Raw genomic sequence first — 16,752 nt, forward strand, 5'->3', positions numbered from 1 at the left:
CTGTTAGTTGCCTCTCAGGGGTGTCCCAGAGCAGGTCCGATCCCTGGAGCTGTCATCCATTCCGTTAGGAACAACACTGCAATCCTCTCCATCCTCTGCCGGCTTGTAAGGTTGAGGGTTTTGATTTAAAAAGAAAAATAAAAAACAACAGTGGACTGGATGCCGGTGGCTCACACCTGTCATCCCCACTTGCCAGGAGGCTGAGATGTGAGGATCATCGAAGCAGAACATCAAAGCTAGATGTACCTGAGAGGTTCATCTCCAGTTAACTGGCAAAAAAAAAGCTAGGAGTGGCGGTGTGGCTAAAGTGGTAGTGTGCCCTCCAGCCTTGAGTGAAAAAGCTCTAGGGAGAGGGTGAGGCCCCTATACCAGCATTAAAAAAATTGTCATCATTGCCAAAGTGAGACTCTGTCCTATGGTCCTTTTACCCAAACATTGTGGCTGACATACCACGTGGGCCTCTTCCAAAAAAGCTTGGGTCACCACAGAAAACCTGTCTTGCTCAGATCAGGGCTCAAAGGCCTGCACACCCCACTCAGTGTTCTGTGGAGGGGGTCACCCCCTTCCGTTGGTAAGAGGGAAGGACCCCCGCCCCCCCGCCGGGAGGTTGGGGTGTATCTGTCTCCCAGCTTCCTTTTGCCCCTTTCTGCCGTATCCAGCCACGCCGTGGAATTCCTCCTTGCAAATCCCCAAAATGGCTCAGAAATCAGAGTCTGAGAGGTAGAACTGGGGGTGCACATGTAAGAGGGGGTAGGACTGGGGGTTCATGAAGCCCGAGTCCTGGCTCAGTTTAGATTACCAATGGGGCCATGAGCCAAGGGCCTGTGCTCACCTCCGTGTGGGCGGGGACCACGCTGTGTCCTCTAGGCTGGGGCATCGGTCCTTCAGGGATAGGCTGCTGGTGGCCGCTGAGTGGTGGGTGCTGGCACTCTTGCCATCGCCCTTGGCTGGCTGCCAGCTTGTCATCTGAGATGTCCTGGGTCTTTTTTCTTTGTGTCAGTCCTTGGATTTGAACTCAGGGCCTGGGAGCTGTCCCCAAGCTTGTTTTCACTCAAGGCTGGTACACTTTGAGCCACAGCTCTACTTCCCGTTTTCTGGTGGCTCACTGCAGACAAGAGTCTCACAGACTTTTCCTGCCCCAGGCTGGCTTTGAATCTTGATCCTCCAGATCTCAGGCTGGAGAATAGGAGCCCTACCAGAGCACCGGCCCCTACGTCTGCTGGACTTCTGTCCCCCTCATCTCCAAGGCCTATCTATCCCTAGGGGGTGCTTCCCAGGGGCTCAGTTCCCAGGATGCTTTGCGCCATCTCCTCATAGGACTGGTTCTTCTGGGTGCTGCTGGCATCTCAGCTACTCAGGAGGCTGAGATCTGGAGGATTGTGGTTCAAAGCTAGCCTGGGCAGGAACGGCAGTGAGACTATCTCCAATAAACCACCAGAAAACCTGGCCCAGGGGAGGTGTGTGTGTGGGGGAGGGAGGGGACTGAGGACAGGGGGTTGACCAAGGACAGGCTGTGCCTGCAGGGCGCTGTGCAGTGACGCAGGCTGACCACCAGAGGGCGCAGGTCCAGGCTGGATTTATTGTTATTTTGGCAGGGAAGAGAAAAAGAAAAAACCCATCACGGCCAACTTCTTCATGGGGAGGGCTGTCCCTGTGGACACGGGGTGCTGGGTGTGGTCCCCACACCGTGTGGCACGATGGCTTTCTTGTAAATTTTACCTATTTTTGCAATCACATTGAGATGTCCAGCGGAAAACCATGGGGACCCAGGCTTGGCAGTCAGTGGCAGGGCCAGCACTGGCTGGCCGGGACATGCGCTATGTGGGGAGTTGATCTGACTTTTCATTAGAAAGCCACCTGTAAAACCCAAAGCTGTAAAGTGTGGCCAGGTTACAGGTTTACAGATCTTTTTTATTTTGTGCCATTCCTGGGGCTTGGACTCAGGATCTGGGGCGCTGTCCTTGAGCTTCTGGCTCAAAGCTTAGTGCTCCACCCCTCTGAGCCCTAGCGCTGCATCTGGCTTTAATTTGTAGTTCACTGGAGATCAGAGTCTCACGGACATTCCTACCTGGGGCTGACTTTGAACTATGATCCTCTGGATCTCAGCCTCCCGAGTAGTGGGGATGACAGGTGTCATGCCAGGGCTGGGAGACTTTGAAGTTGTCACCTCGTACTTGAGGCCTGCGCAAATTCAAGTCAGACAAAAAAAATTTTTTTTTAAAAAAAGTGTTTTGGTAAATGTTGGGAAGATAACGGCTCAAAGGAACCACTGTCATAAAAGGTTGATATTAGGAAGCAATACCCGTAGATAACTCAAAAAATAAACCCCACGTTTTCCTTGCTGCATGTCAGGATCCTATGGCTTTTTACAGATAGATGAGTTTAAAAAAAAAACCCTAGATATAAAAAATATATATATTATATATGTGTGTTTTAGATATAGATTATATATGTGTGTTTTAGATTTATTTGGGCTTGAAAGGGCTGGCATTTCGGAGTGGGGTCCAGTATGGTGCATGGGGGGGGGGCTGGTGCCCCTACTTCAGCCCCATGTACCATGTCTGTGGGCCACAGGAGCCAACCCCCCCCCCCCCCGCCCTATAGCTGTAAACTGGGTTGGAACAACTCACACCCAGTTCTATACTTCATGGCATTTAGGCTCTGGCTCTGACCTGTCTAAAAAAAAAAAAGAACGATTCCTGGGGCTACTCCCTCCTGGAATATTCTAGCATTTTAATCCTCTCTGCATGCTCCCACTTCCACACAAAGCCCCACAAGGCCACCACAGAGGGCAGGAGGGGCGCGGGTGAAAATCCTGAAGCAAGCGCTCCATGTGGCTGTGTTCTGTAGATATCAGTATTTTGGGGGGGGGGCTGCAGGTTGTGAGACATGAATTCGGGGCCTGGGCGCTGTCCCAGAGCACTTTGCGCAAGGCTGGTGGTGCTCTGCCACTTTGCACCACTTCTGGTTTTCTGGTGGTCCATTGGAGATCAGTCTTATGGACTTTGCGGCCCGGGCTGGCTATGAACAGCGATCCTCCAGATCTCAGCCTCCTGAGTTAGCTGGGATGATGGGTGTGAACCACCAGTACCCGGCCAGGTATCAGTATTTGACTCCAACACTCAAGACACTTAAGGAGGTGCAGGAGCAGGGTGATGTTAAATAATGGATTTTCAACAAAACTTACAGTGTGTGCAGCTCACGGCCCATGGCTCTGCATAGCGAGTGGCCCTAGCTCCACCGGCACTGGGTGACTGACTTTGGCACCCTGAATACTACTCTTCAGTCCTCAGACTAAGGACCAGAGGACGATGGTGGCTGGCAGTGGGGTCGATGGTCCACGAGTGAAAACAAAACAAGAAATTTGGGGCTGGGAAGGTGGCTCAGTGGTAGAGTGCTTGCCTTGCATGCCAGAGGCCCTGGGTTTGATTCCTCAGTACCACATAAGCAAAAAGAAGAAAGCCAGAAGTGGCACTGTGGCTCAAGGGGTAGAGCGCTCGCCTTGAACTGAAGAGCTGAGGAACAGCGCCCAGGCCCAGAGTTCAAGGCCCACGACCAACAAAAAAAAAAAAAAAAGAAAAGAAAATTGGCTGGCTCATTGGAGATGAGTCTCATGGATTTATCTCGCCCAAGCTGGCCTCGGGCCATTAGCCTCCACCTGGGCCTCCACGGGTCGCTAGGATGACGGGCAGGGTGAGTTACTAGCACCCCAGAATGGACTCCACCACCTTGCCCCACCCTGAATTTCAAGGCTTATCACAAAGACCTAATGGCTTCCACTAAGGAGTCTGGCCAAGGCCCAAACGCTCCAAAGGCTAAGGCTACGGAGCTCTAAGGCTCCAGCTGTCAAGGAAGACATAGACCACTTAAAAAAAAAATCTCCAATTGGGAAAAAGAATTGAAAAGGGGTCCGGCAGAGGGAAGGGGAAACTGAGGCTGCGGAAGCTTCTTCTTGTGGGAAGCAACAAGACTTCCACAGCTGGTGGGCAAGCTGAGCTTCTAGAAGGGGGAAGAGGGCCAGAGGGGGCCGGGGTGCCCGGCGCTCTCATCATTTTACTCTTTTGGCCTCTCTCAGGGGCTGGGGACCTGGATGAAGGAGACAAGGTAGGCTGGCTGCAAGGTGCCAGACCCCTATCGGAGCATGCACACAAGAGCGAGTGTGAGCAGGTGTGGCGCCCGTAGGCACGTCGGCAGACAACAGTCAGAGAGCCGCAGGCCACCCTGGGCAAGGTTGGCCAGTGCTCAGCAGCACCGAAAACCAAATGATAATAATGATAAACCTTCATGCCCGTCTAGCTTTTGGAAAGAGTTAAAAAACCAACAAGAAACAGGCATGGTTTGGTTGACTCTATACCAAAGCGGTTTTTGTGGTTGGGTGGTGGCGTTGTGTCAGCGCTGGGGCTTGAACTCGTGGCCTTTAAGCTTTAACTTGGCTTTTTTTTTTTTTTTGGCTCAAGGCTGGTGCTCTACTCTTTAGGCCACACCACCACATCTGGCTTTTTTGCAGCTAAGAGTCACACGGACTTTTTCCCCTGCCTGGGCTGGTTTTGAACTCAGGGCCTGCCTGGGCGCTGTCCCTGAGCTTTCTCTACTCAAAGGCTGGGTGCCACAGCTCCACTTCTGGCATTTTTTTGGCCGTTCACTGGAGATGAAGGGCTCATGGATGTTCAAGCCCCAAGATGGCTTTGAACTGTGATCCTCAAATCTCAGCCTGCTAAATAGCTGGGCTGATCAGGTGTGAGCTGATCAGGTACCTGGCTAGACAGAATTCCCTTCTGTGACCACACACACACACACACACACACACACACACACATACATGCGTGCGTGCACGCGCCACCAGGTTCTTAGCTGCTCATCTTCATGAGCATCTAAGAAAAAGAAAAGCCCAGAAGATGTCTGGAAATACGTTGTATAGAAAAGTGAGCTCTCTGCTTGAGACTGTTAACATTCGACAAGGCACTTTGTTCTGGGGATGGGGTGAGAGGTCAGGAAGGAGGATCTGGGTGGCTGTGGGCATAGGAATCGGGGCGGGCCAGGTCGGGGGGAAATCTACGTAGACAGAAAGGTTGTCCTGGTTTTCTGTTTTTTTTTTTTTTTTCCCTTTTTGGTATGTCTTAAGAAAAGCAAATCTGGTAAAATGCACGTTCCTTTGTGAAATCTATGAAAAAGGAGTTTTTTTTTCCTAAAAAATAGTTACTTCTGACTTTGTTGTTGTTGTTGCCAGTCCTGGGGATTGAACTCAGGGTCCTGGGCATCATCCCTGGGCTCTTCTTACTCAAGGCGTGGTGCTCCACCACTTGATCCACCTTCTGGCTTTTTTTTTTTTTTTGGTACATTCACGAGAAAGAAGAATGCCCAGGACTTTCTTCTCCCCCTGGGTTGGCCTTGAACCTCGGTCCCCGAGCGCAGCCCCCTGAGTGGCTGGGATGACAGGTGGGAGCCACCAGCGATTTTGTTTTTTAAAGGCCACATTTCTCGGATGGCCTCAAGCGTGGGAGAGGGGGCACTCCCTTCTCTTTCCATGTGGAGGGGCAGAGGCTGAGGCTGGTCCCCTGAGCGGAATGTTCTGGAGTGGCACAGTCGGCGGGAGACAGGCCAGGCCCGGGGCTACCTGTCGCAGAGTTTGTGGAGCACACGGTACACGTTCTCCTCCTGGCTGAGCCCCTCCAAGAAGGGGATGAGGTCCAGCAGCTCCGTGTCGGTCATGTCATCAAACCAGGACTGGACGGGCACCTGGAATACAGCACATGACTGGGGGGTAGAATGGCTCCGGGGTGGGGGGGGCCTAGTCACCCTCAGACCCTCCTCATTTGGAGCAAGGCTCTCAGTGAGGACAACTGGTATACCTTGGGAGCTCCCACCTATCACCCTAGCTACTCAGGAGGCTGAGAGCTAAGGATCGCAGTTCAAAGCCAGCCCGGGCAGGAAAGTTGGTGAGACTCTTATCTCCAATGAATCATCAGAAAACCAGAAGTGGTGCTGTGACTCAAGTGGTAGAGCGCTAACCTTGAGCTGAAGAGCTGAGGGACAGCGCCCAGGTCCTGAGTTCAAGTCTTAGGACACACACACACACACACACATATCCACACCCACGCACGCATGCGTGCACAGTGCCATCTCTGGCCAGCCAGCGCCCCCGTGGGGCGGGGCACTCACGGCGTTCTCAGGGTGGAAGGTGTAGGAGGCGGGAGAGTTGTCCACGATGACCACTCTGCTCAGTTCCCGCCCCAGGCGGCTCAGGTCCTTCACGTAGTTCCCACGGTGGAAGACACAGGACTCCCTGAAGAGCCGGGCCCGGAACACGCCCCAGCGATCCAGCAGGTCGGCCACCGGGTCTGCATACTGGACGGGAGAATTCTTTATTTATTTTTGTCAGTTGTGGGGCTTGAACTCTGGGCCTGGGCGCTGTCCCTCAGCTCTTCAGCTCAAGGCGAGCATTCTACCACTTGAGCCACAGCAACACTCCCGGTTTTCTGGTGGTTTATTGGAGATCAGAGTCTCCTGGGCTTTCCTGCCCAGGCTGGCTTTGAACCATGATCCTCAGATCTCAGCCTCTTGAGTAGTTAGGGTGACAGGTGTGAGCCACTGGTGCCTGGGTTAGGGCTACATTGTCCCTAAGACTTTGTACTCATTCTTTTTTTTTTTTTTGTCGATTGTGGGGCTTGAACTCTGGGCTTGGGCGCTGTCCCTGCGCTCTTCAGCTCAAGGCGAGCACTCTACCGCTTGAGCCACAGCGCCACTTCCGATTTTCTAGTGGTTTATTGGAGATAAGAGTCTCACGGACTTTCCTGCCTGGGCTGGCTTTGAGCCACGATCCTCTAGAGCTCAGCCTCCTGAGTACCTAGGATGACAGGCGTGAGCCACCAGTGCCCGGCTGCACCCATTTTTGTATTCAGGAATAAGGCCTAGGGCTTATTCTAGTAGGGGGCTCAAGCCTTCCACTAATAAATAACATAGTGAATAAAAATGTAAATAAAATAAAGCAATTAAATAATAATAAAAATACAATAAGAATGTTATAAAAATGCTATAAATAATAAAACATAAGTACAATAAAAACAAGTAAATAAAATTTGAAGTAGGAACAAAAATACAAAATGATAAAAAAAATAACGTAAATGAGGGCTGGGAAGGTGGCTCAGTGGTAGAGAGCTTGCCTTGCATGCCTGAGGCCCTGGGTTCGATTCCTCAGCACCACATAAGCAAAAAGAAAAAAGCCGGAAGTGGCGCTGTGGCTCAAGTGGTAGAGCACTAGCCTTGAGCTGAAGAGCTGAGGGACAGAGTTCAGGCCCCACGACCAGACCCAAAACAAAAAACAAAAAGAAAAAAATATAAATAAAAAATAAAGATAATAAAGATAGAATGACAAATAAAAATAAATGAGAAATAAATACAAATAATCACTCCCAGGGGCTGGGAAGGTGGCTCAGTGGTAGAGTGCTGGCCTTGCATGCATGAGGCCCTGTGTTCGATTCCTCAGCACCACATAAGCAGAAAAAGCCAGAAGTGGCACTGTGGCTCAAGTGGTAGAGCGCTAGCCTTGAGCTGAAGAGCTGAGGGGACAGCACCCAGGCCCAGAGTTCAGGCCCCATGACTGACAAAAGATAAAATAAAATAAATAAACAAATCCATCCATCAAGCTCTCATGGGGCATGGGGTGGGGTATGGGGTGGGGTGCAGAATATAATGAGGTATGGGGTGGGATGCAGGGGTGACCTCGGGTGCACCCCCCGTCTTCTGCCTCCCCCCCTACTCCCCGCACCTTGGCCAGGCTGGCAGTGAAGAGCACGCACTCGAACAGCTGCCCCATGCGCTGCAGGAATTCGTCCACGTGCGGCCGCTTCAGCACGTACACCTGTGGGAGCAGAGTGCACAGTCAGCCAGATGGCCCGGGTGTCCAGGCCTGCATCCCCTGCTCCGTAGGCCCCTGTAGCGGTGTATGGGGGCTGGGACTACAGGAGGGAGCTGAGGGACAGGCATGAATGGGAGATATGGGGTGGGTGGGGGAGACAGGGACCTGGCGCGGTAATACCCCTTCCTGTCTTTGGGGACCCCGGAAGGTGGAGATGGCCCACACTTCAGGAAGAGGCTGCAGAACCAGGGTAATGAGTCTTGTAAAAAGCAAAGTCGCTTGGCGCAGAGGCTCACGTCTGTCATCCTAGTTGCTCAGATCTGAGGATCTCGGTTCAAAGACAGCCCAGGCAGGAAGGTCTGTGACTCCTGTCTCCAGTAAACTATTCAGAAAAAGCCAGAAGTGGCACTGTGGCTCAAGTGGTAGAGCGCCAGCCTTGAACAGAGAGGCTCAGGGACAGCGCCCAGGCCCCAGTTCAAGCCCCAGGACAGGCAGAAAAAAAATTAAAAAAGGAGCGTAGGGGGGATTTCCACAGCCCTATGAAGGGGCTACTGAGTTCCAGGGCCTTAGTCTCTCTTTCTGTCTTACAATTCAGAACTTTATAGGGATGAGCCCCTGTCCCAGACTTTTTTTTGCGGGGGGGGGGACGGGGAGAGGGAGAGGGGTCGTGGGGCTTGAACTCTGGGCCTGGGCGCTGTCCCTCAGCTCTTCAGCTCAAGGCTAGCGCTCTCCCACTTGAGCCACAGCGCCACTTGCAGTTTTCTGGTGGTTCATTGAAGATAAGAGTGTCATTTCCTGCCAGAGCTGGCTTTGAACTGCAATCCTCAGCTCTCAGCCTCCTGAGTAGCTAGGATGACAGGCGTGAGCCACCAGTGGCCGGCCCGACACTTCACTTTAAAGTCTGCTTTTGACAGACCGAATCACATTGTCACAGATGTGAGAATGTGGAAGTACAGTTTACAGGAACTCGGAAATCACTCAATGCACCTCAGACTTCTCTCTGACTTCTTACCTGATGGATGCTTCCGTCAATTTCAACAGGAACAATAAAATCAGCATTACTAATAGGCTAGAGAGGGGGAAACAGACAAACCCAAACTATGTATTAATAGGTCTGATAAAACAAAAGCAAGTTAAAATTGGGAATTTTTTTTTGGGGGGGGGCATGGAGAAAGCTGTCATGGACCAACTTTTTTTTTTTATGTCAATTCTGGGGCTTAAACCCAGGGCCTGGGGGCGCTGTCCCTGAGCTTCTTTGTGCTCAAGGCTGGCGCTCTACCACTTAGAGCCATATATATATATATATATATATATATATATATATATATATATATATATATATGGCGCCACTTCCAGTTTATCTGGTGGATCATTGGAGATCAGCGTCTCATAGACTTTCCTGCCCGGGCTGGCTTGGAACTGCTATCCTCAGATCTCAGCCTCCTGAGTAGCTAACAGGTACCTGGTTCACCACTGTGTTTTTTTAAAATGTGTATTTACCTTAAATGAACTGTGCACCAGCGTCTCATCTAAGTCGATAACAATACACTTCTTCCCGTAGTCCGCCACCGTCACCTCTGGAAGAAGGTATTCAGCTGGTGGCTAAACAACAAATCCGTAGTATTATCTCCTTCATGGAAGAGACAACATCCTGATTGGCTACTCCATTATGTTAGTGATGGCATACGTGAAAGCGAACATGACCACAGCTATGAGGATGGTGACTGTTTGTCCGTCCTGGGGCTTGAACTTGGGGCCTGAGCGCTGTCCCTGAGTAGCTAGGATGACAGGCGTGAGCCACTGGCGCCTGGTGTGAAGGATTAATTATAACAGCAACTCTGACTTTGCTGGCCCATTTCCCGGGGGCCATGTTTTATTTAACATTTACTATGGCATGTGGCTACACTTCTGCGCTGTGTCAAACCTGTAGAATTTTCCTTTCTTTCTCACTTTCCTTTTTTTTTTTTAAATCAACACCAGCAGCTCACACCTATAGTTCTTAGCTACTCCGGCGGCTGAGATCTGGAGGATGGTTGTTCAAAGTCAGCCGGCGGGGGGGGGGGGGGGGGGGAGGGGGGGGGTGGGGGGTGGGGGGGGGGGGGGGGGGGGGGGGGGGGGGGGGGGGGGGCAGCAAAGACCGGGAGACTCTGATCTCCAATAGACCACCAGAAAACCAAAGTGGCGCCATATACATGGCTCAAAGTGGTAGAGTGCCAAGCCTTGAGCGAAAGAACTTCAGGGACAGCGCCCAGGCTGAGTGCAAGCCCCAGGACCAGTGTGTATGTGCACACACGCATACACGCACACACACATACACAACCAAAACAATCCTGGTTTTCAGGAGGCCCAACTCACAACATTCTATGCAAATTTCAATAAGATCAGAAAAGTAAACTTACACTTGGGGTGGGAGTGACTGGCCGCTGGTCACCCTAAGGAGAAAGGAAAGGAAGAAAACCACTGTCAGATTCCAAGAGACAAAGATCATATTCTTTTGTGTGTGTGTGTGTGTGTGTGTGTGTGTGTGTGTGTGTGTGTGTGAGTCCTGGGACTTGGGTGCTGTCCCTTAGCTCTTTCACTCAAGGCTGGTGCTCTACCACTTGAGTCACGGCACCATTTCCAGTTTTCTGGTGGTTTATTGGCGATCAAGAGTCTCACGGACTTTCCTGCCCTGGGCTGGCTTTGAACCATGATCCTCAGATCTCAGCCTCCTGAGCAGCTGGGATGACAGACATGAGCCGCCAGTGCCCGGCTGTTTTTTTAAAAACCAGGTGTATACTACTCCGCCAGCCCTGACGACCTTGTGCAGGGCCCCATTTTCTCCTGTAGATGTCGGAAGCACATCGGGGGGAGTGCTGGATAACGGGGTCTCTGCGTCGTAGGCCCGGAAGCAGCAGAAGAAGGAGCTGAGCACACTTTGGTTTCTCTGCTTCACGCTGAGGTTGCACTGCGCGGCTGGGAAAAGAGGCACAGAGAAGCTCATCAGCGTGGAGTGTTCCGGAACCCCTGACCACTTGGCCTCCCTGCCCCACCCCAGAGCATTCCAGGGGGTTCTAGAATTGGGTTGTCTGCTGGACAAAATCCTTTTGGGGATGTGGGGAATGGCTCAGGCCTGTCATCCCTGCCACTCAGGAGGCCAAGATCTAGAGGATCGCGGTTCAAGGCTGGCCTGGGGAAAAACATCTGAGGGACTCTTATTTTATTTCCAGTGACAAAGCAAAAAGGCTGCATGGGAGGTGTGGCTCGAGTGGTAGAGTGCCAGCACTGAGTGGAAAACAACAACAACAGAGCCAGATCTATAGCCTGAGTCCAAATACAAGGCCTTGCCACCCCTACTGTCTCCCATCCCTCAACCCCTAAAAGAAAGAGAAAAACAGTTTCTGGGGAAGAATGTCTCCTTCACAAGTAACCAGAAAGAATTACTTTGAAACCAGTGTTTGTTTTTGTTTTGTTTTGCCAGTCCTGGAGCTTGAACTCGGGGCTTGGGCGCTGTCCTTGAGCTTGTTTTGCTCAAGGCTGGTGCTCTACCACTTGAGCCAAGGCGCCATGTCTGGTCTTTTCTGTGTAAGGGGTACTGGGGAATTGAACCCAGGGCTTCGTTTATGCTAGGCAGGCACTCTACCACTGAGCCACTGTCCCAGCCCCTAAACTCATTTTTTTGAAGAGGGAAAAGAGGGCAAGAAGTTGTTTCCAGGGATCCATGCTTAAAGAAATACTCCGATTTTATTTTTCCTTCTAGGATTGCGCTCCCACCTCTGGCCAGCAGTTAGAGAGAGGGAAGTGTTGGAGGGAGGTGAAAGGCGGGGTACCCAGCACATGGAGTAAAACAGCTACAGAACACCCAGATTCTCTTGCCCCAAAGGGGAGGCAAGAAGACTTGGTCCCTGAAAGAATCACCTCTTGAGCCGACACTGGTGGCTCATACCTGTAAGCCCAGCCAGGCAGGAGGCTGAGACAGTGTAATCATAGCTCAAAGGTGGGCTGGGCAGACAAATTTGAGACTTTTCACCAAAACAAAACCAAACCAACAAAAGCCAGAAACGGAGACCTGAGGATCCCAGTTCGAGACCAGCCTGGGCAGAGACAAAACAAAACGAAACCCCCAAACCTATTGAGACTCTCATCTCCAACGAACCACCAGAAAGCTGGAAGGGGTGCGGTGGCTCAAGTGGTAGAGCGCCAGCCTTGAACACAAAGAGCTCAGGGACAGCACCCAGGTCCTGAGTTCAAGCCCCACGACCGACCAAATAAACACAGACCCCAAGAAACCTCTCTGGATAAAAACCACAGGTTTCAAAATAGATTGCACACGCCGGGCCTGAGCACGCCCCGAGGCCCACGCATCCCTTCCCGCGCACAGCAGCTCTGCCTGCCGGGGAGCTGGGTATTTTAAGCACACACCCCAGCTCAGCTCAGTCAGGGCTGGGCTGTGTTCACAGCGATCCCAGCCTCCCCCACACACGAGGAAGTGCTCAGGGCTGCATTAGCCCTGTGGCCTGAACCCCACAGCAGCCACTGGCCATCCTGCTCTTTCTGGTCCACTTCAACTAGCAGCCTTAAGGCAGTCATCATCTCTGACGACAAATGTCTCCCTCCCTCATTCTTCCAGAATGATCTTCACAGAAGAGGGGGGAGGGGGCGGGGGAGGAGAGAATCCACTAAAGATGCAGGTTAGAATTACAGCTCATCAGCTGGGCGCCCGTGGCTCACACCTGTCACCCTAGCTACTTAGGAGGCTGAGATCTGAGGATTGTGGTTCAAGGCCAGACTGGGCAGGAAAGGCTCTGAGACTCTTATCTCCAATGAATCACCAGAAAACTGGAAATGGCATTGTGGCTCAAGTGGTAGAGCGCCAGCTTTCAGCAAAAGATATTCGGGGACAGTGCCCAGGCCCTGAGTTCAAGCCCCAGGACCGGCAAATAAAATAAAATTCTAAATAACAAGCAATGGAGACAAACTGTCCTTCCTTCCCTCCCTTTCTCTCTACCTTTCTTCCTCCCTCTTTCCCTCCCCCTCCCTTCTTCTCATGCTGGTACTGGGACTTGAACTCAAGGCACCCTCGTACATTGTTTTTTTTTTTTTCACTTCAGGCCGGGTGCTCTACCACATGAACCACGCCTCCATTTCTGGCTTTTTTTTGGGTCCGGTCGTTGGGCCTGAACTCTGGGCCTGGGCGCTGTCCTTCAGCCTTTCAGCTCAAGGCTAGCGCTCTACCACTTGAGCCACAGCACCACTTCCAGCTTTTTTCTTTTTTGCTTATGTAGTGCTGAGGAATCGAACCCAGAGCCTCAGGCATGCAAGGCAAGCGCTCTACCACTGAGCCACCTTCCCAGCCCCCACTTCTGGCTCTTTTGTGGATCAACTTGAGCTCTTCAGCTCAACACTGGTGCTCTATCACTTAGCCACAGCGCCACTTCCGGTTTCTGGTGGTTCACTGGAGATCAGAGTCTCGAGAACTTTCCTGGCTGGGGCTGGCTTTGAACCGTGATCCTCAGACCTCAGTTTCCTTGGTAGCTGGGATGACAGGTGTGAGCCACTGGCACCCTGTTGGCCGTAAGAGTGTTAAGTTTCTTCCAGCCTTGTTGACAAGCTGGTACAGGTTTTGTTTTTTTTTCCCCAAGACGCTTGAACACACTGCAAGCTTTAGCTTCCACACTCATTTTGAAAAGTAGGGATGGCATCCGTGATCAACTGTTAAATGGCTTCTCTCCAGCACGGAACGTGCTTGAGGTATAAAGACTCGGGAACATTTTGGTGAAGTCTGCACACAAATCATGATTAGCTGAAAGAAATCGCTCCAGTTTTTCACTTGAAGCAGTTACTCAGAGCTAACAGAGGCTGTTATTTATCAGATTACATAATTCTTACTTATTTTATTTTTTTGACTCCAGATGCTTGCTTTCACTCATTCACTGGTTTTCTGACCTGAGCCGGGCCTCCAACCCTGGATTACATGATATTTTTGTGGGTTGTGGGGCTTGAACTCAGGGCCTGAGCACTGTCCTGGGGCTCTTTTACACAAGGTTAGTGGCTCCACCATTTCTGAGCCATAGCTCCACTTCTGGTTTTCAGGTGGTTCATTGGAGATAAGAGTCTTACGACTTTCTTGCCTGTGCTGGCTTTGAACCGCAATCCTCAGCTCTCAGCCTCCTGAGTAGCTAGGATTACAGGCGTGAGCCACTGGCACCCAGTTTGAATCCATCTTCTTAAGGTTGGTTCAACAGCAGTTTGTTGCTTAAACTTTCAGACTCGAGTTCACACTGAATTCATTACCATTTCTTTTTAAGGGCAACCAAAGTTTTCAAAGCAACCAATTTTGACTTTGTCTACAGCCCTCAGCTCAACCTGAAGCAAACATTTAACGATGACAACTTTTTGACTGGCGTTGGTGGCTCATGGAGATGTGGCTCAAGTGGTAGAGCACCAGTCTTGAGTGAAAAAGCCAACAAGGAGTGCTAGGTCCTGAGCTTCAAGGCACAATATAGGCACAAAATAAAACATTTCCCAACAATTCACCCAACATCAAAGATATAGCTTGAATCACTGTGAAATAAGAAAACTGAATTTTGCACACTTAAAATTCCTCTACTATGGGCTGGGATGGGAATGTGGCTCTGTGGTAGAGTGATAGCCTAGCATGCATGAAGCCCTGGGTTTGATTCCTCAGTACCACATACACAGAAAAAGTGGTAGAGCACTAACCTTGAGCCAAAGCAACTCAGGGATAGCACCTGGGGCCCGGAGTTCAAGCCCCAGGACTGGCAAAAAAACAAAACAAAAACAAAACAAAACAAAATTCCAGGCTCAGATTTCACTGGGGGGGAAGGGACACCAATTTCTACACAATTTCTTCCAGGAAACTGAAGGGGAAAAAAAGAACCTCTTGGGGGGCTGGGAAGGTGGCTTAGTAGTAGAGTGCATGCCTTGTATGCATGAGGCCCTGGGTTCGATTCCTCAGTACCAAATAAGCAGAAAAAGCCAGAAGAGGCACTGTGGATCAAGTGGTAGAATGCTAGCCTTGAGCTGAAGAGCTGAGGGACAGCGCCCAGAGCCAGAGTTCAGGCCCCATGATGGACCAAAGGAAAAAAAAAAAAAAGAACCTCTTGGTCTACTTCTCCACTTCCAGCTTTTTCTGGTGGTTTATTGGAGATCAGAGTTTCATGGACTTTCCTGCCCAGGCTGGCTTTGAACCAAGATCCTCAGATCTCAGCCTCCTGAGTGGCTGGGAGCCAGAGGCACGAGGCGAACTTTTATCACCTCTAAATGGAAACTTTAATTTAAAAAAGTTAATTAAATCAAACCTCTTCATATCTGATCTGTTTTCAGATATAACTACTGCTTCAGAGTCTATTCTATTTCAACTCTTTTTTTTTTTGGTCCCAGCACTGGGACCAGCCTGGTCAGGAAAACCCATGAGACTGTGATCTCCAGTAAACCACCAGAAAACCAGAAGTGGCGCTGTGGCTCAAGTGGTAGAGTGCCTGCCTTGAGCTGAAGAACTCAGGGGACAGTGCTCAGGCCCAGAGTTAAACAACAAAAAAACAAAACAAAATAAGAAACTCAAGTGAATTAGGGTTTTACAGCAAGAAAGGGTCTCTACTAATGAACACCCCCCCCCAGGACGGCAGATTGGACCCATAAGCCAATCTGACACAGAAAAAACAAACAGAACAGGTAGTCAGGAGATGATAGAAGGTTGCTAATAAAAGCTACTGTCAACAAGCCAAACAGATCAGGTGTGCTCTTTAAGTTTGTCTACCCAGTCTAGATTTTTTCACAGATTGACTCTTTTGCTTAAAAAGCTTGGAAACAGCATCTAGGCACAGAGTTCAAGCCCCATGACCAACCCCCCCTAAACAACCCCCCCAAAACAGCCAGGACATGCCCAGTGACTCCTGACTACCATGAAAACTGAGGATCCCGGTTTAAGGCCAGCCCAAGCAGGAAAATCAGTGAGGTGCTCCTATCCTATTAACTAAAACCACCACAGGTGGAGCTGTGGCTCAAGGGATAGAATGTACCTGGAGTGGGAAAAGCTAAAGGGCAATATCTAGGCCCTGAGTTCAAGCCTGGGTATGGGTACAACACACACGTGTGCACACACACACACACATACACAGAGTCCTACCCAGCCTGCCACCCATTGTCCAACTTAAACCACCCTGGCCTGTACATCTGAATATACACACATCTGTATACGCACATCTGGATGTGGTCAGAAACCACCACGCTGCTTCCCGTGTGTGGGTGTGTGTGCACACCCACAGGGGAGGTCTGCAGTGTGAGACGGACTCACCACCACACACTCAAACTGTCAGCAATGAAGACAAGAGCCCCCCTCACAGCTCCGGCTCATCTCTCCCTGTGGTGTGGGAAGACACAGATCTGTGAGCCTCCACACGCCAGCCTGACAGCCGCTGTCAGGTGTGCACGCGTCTGTCCCGCTCCGTGGTGCGTATGCACACTCATGACCTGTTGGATCTGCTGCACATGCATTATCTACTACACACACTCACCCTTTCAGACCAATTATTAGGAACAGACATGCACACACACACACACAACCTCTGCCAGTACGTGCACACCTGCTGGGGCTCCACTTGCACACCTGCATGCACACACCTCTGCCAGTGTGTGCACAACCACTGAGGCTCCACTTGCAACTCGCACACTTGCCGGGGCTGCACTCGCACACTTACAACTTTCCTGCAAGCACATGCACACACGCCTGCCCCGGCTCCACTTGCACACACACGCACACACTTCTTCTCTGCCAGCGTGCACACGCCCTAGGCTCCACTTGCACCATTGCGCCCGGGCACAGCCTCCCCTCCCCCCGGCCCCCCGCACTCACCCTTGGCGGCGGCGCGGGGCGCGCGGGCCTCGTCCTCCCCGGG

The 16,752-nt window shown here is 51.2% G+C and overlaps 1 protein-coding gene across 1 annotated transcript; it reads right to left on the reverse strand.

The window, feature by feature from the left end:
- Window positions 1-1,560: 1,560 nt before the first annotated feature.
- Window positions 1,561-16,752, reverse strand: Ctdspl (CTD (carboxy-terminal domain, RNA polymerase II, polypeptide A) small phosphatase-like; the record flags this gene model as incomplete). Its single annotated transcript, XM_013030259.1, has 9 exons — window positions 1,561-2,181; window positions 5,615-5,736; window positions 6,160-6,345; window positions 7,766-7,858; window positions 8,868-8,924; window positions 9,356-9,457; window positions 10,255-10,287; window positions 10,656-10,810; window positions 16,710-16,752. Coding segments are annotated over 9 exons (870 nt in total), but the record flags the coding sequence as incomplete, so codon positions are not given.

The sequence above is a fragment of the Dipodomys ordii genome, unplaced genomic scaffold (genome assembly GCF_000151885.1).
Source record: "Dipodomys ordii isolate 6190 unplaced genomic scaffold, Dord_2.0 Scaffold128, whole genome shotgun sequence".
Taxonomy (NCBI): domain Eukaryota; kingdom Metazoa; phylum Chordata; class Mammalia; order Rodentia; family Heteromyidae; genus Dipodomys; species Dipodomys ordii.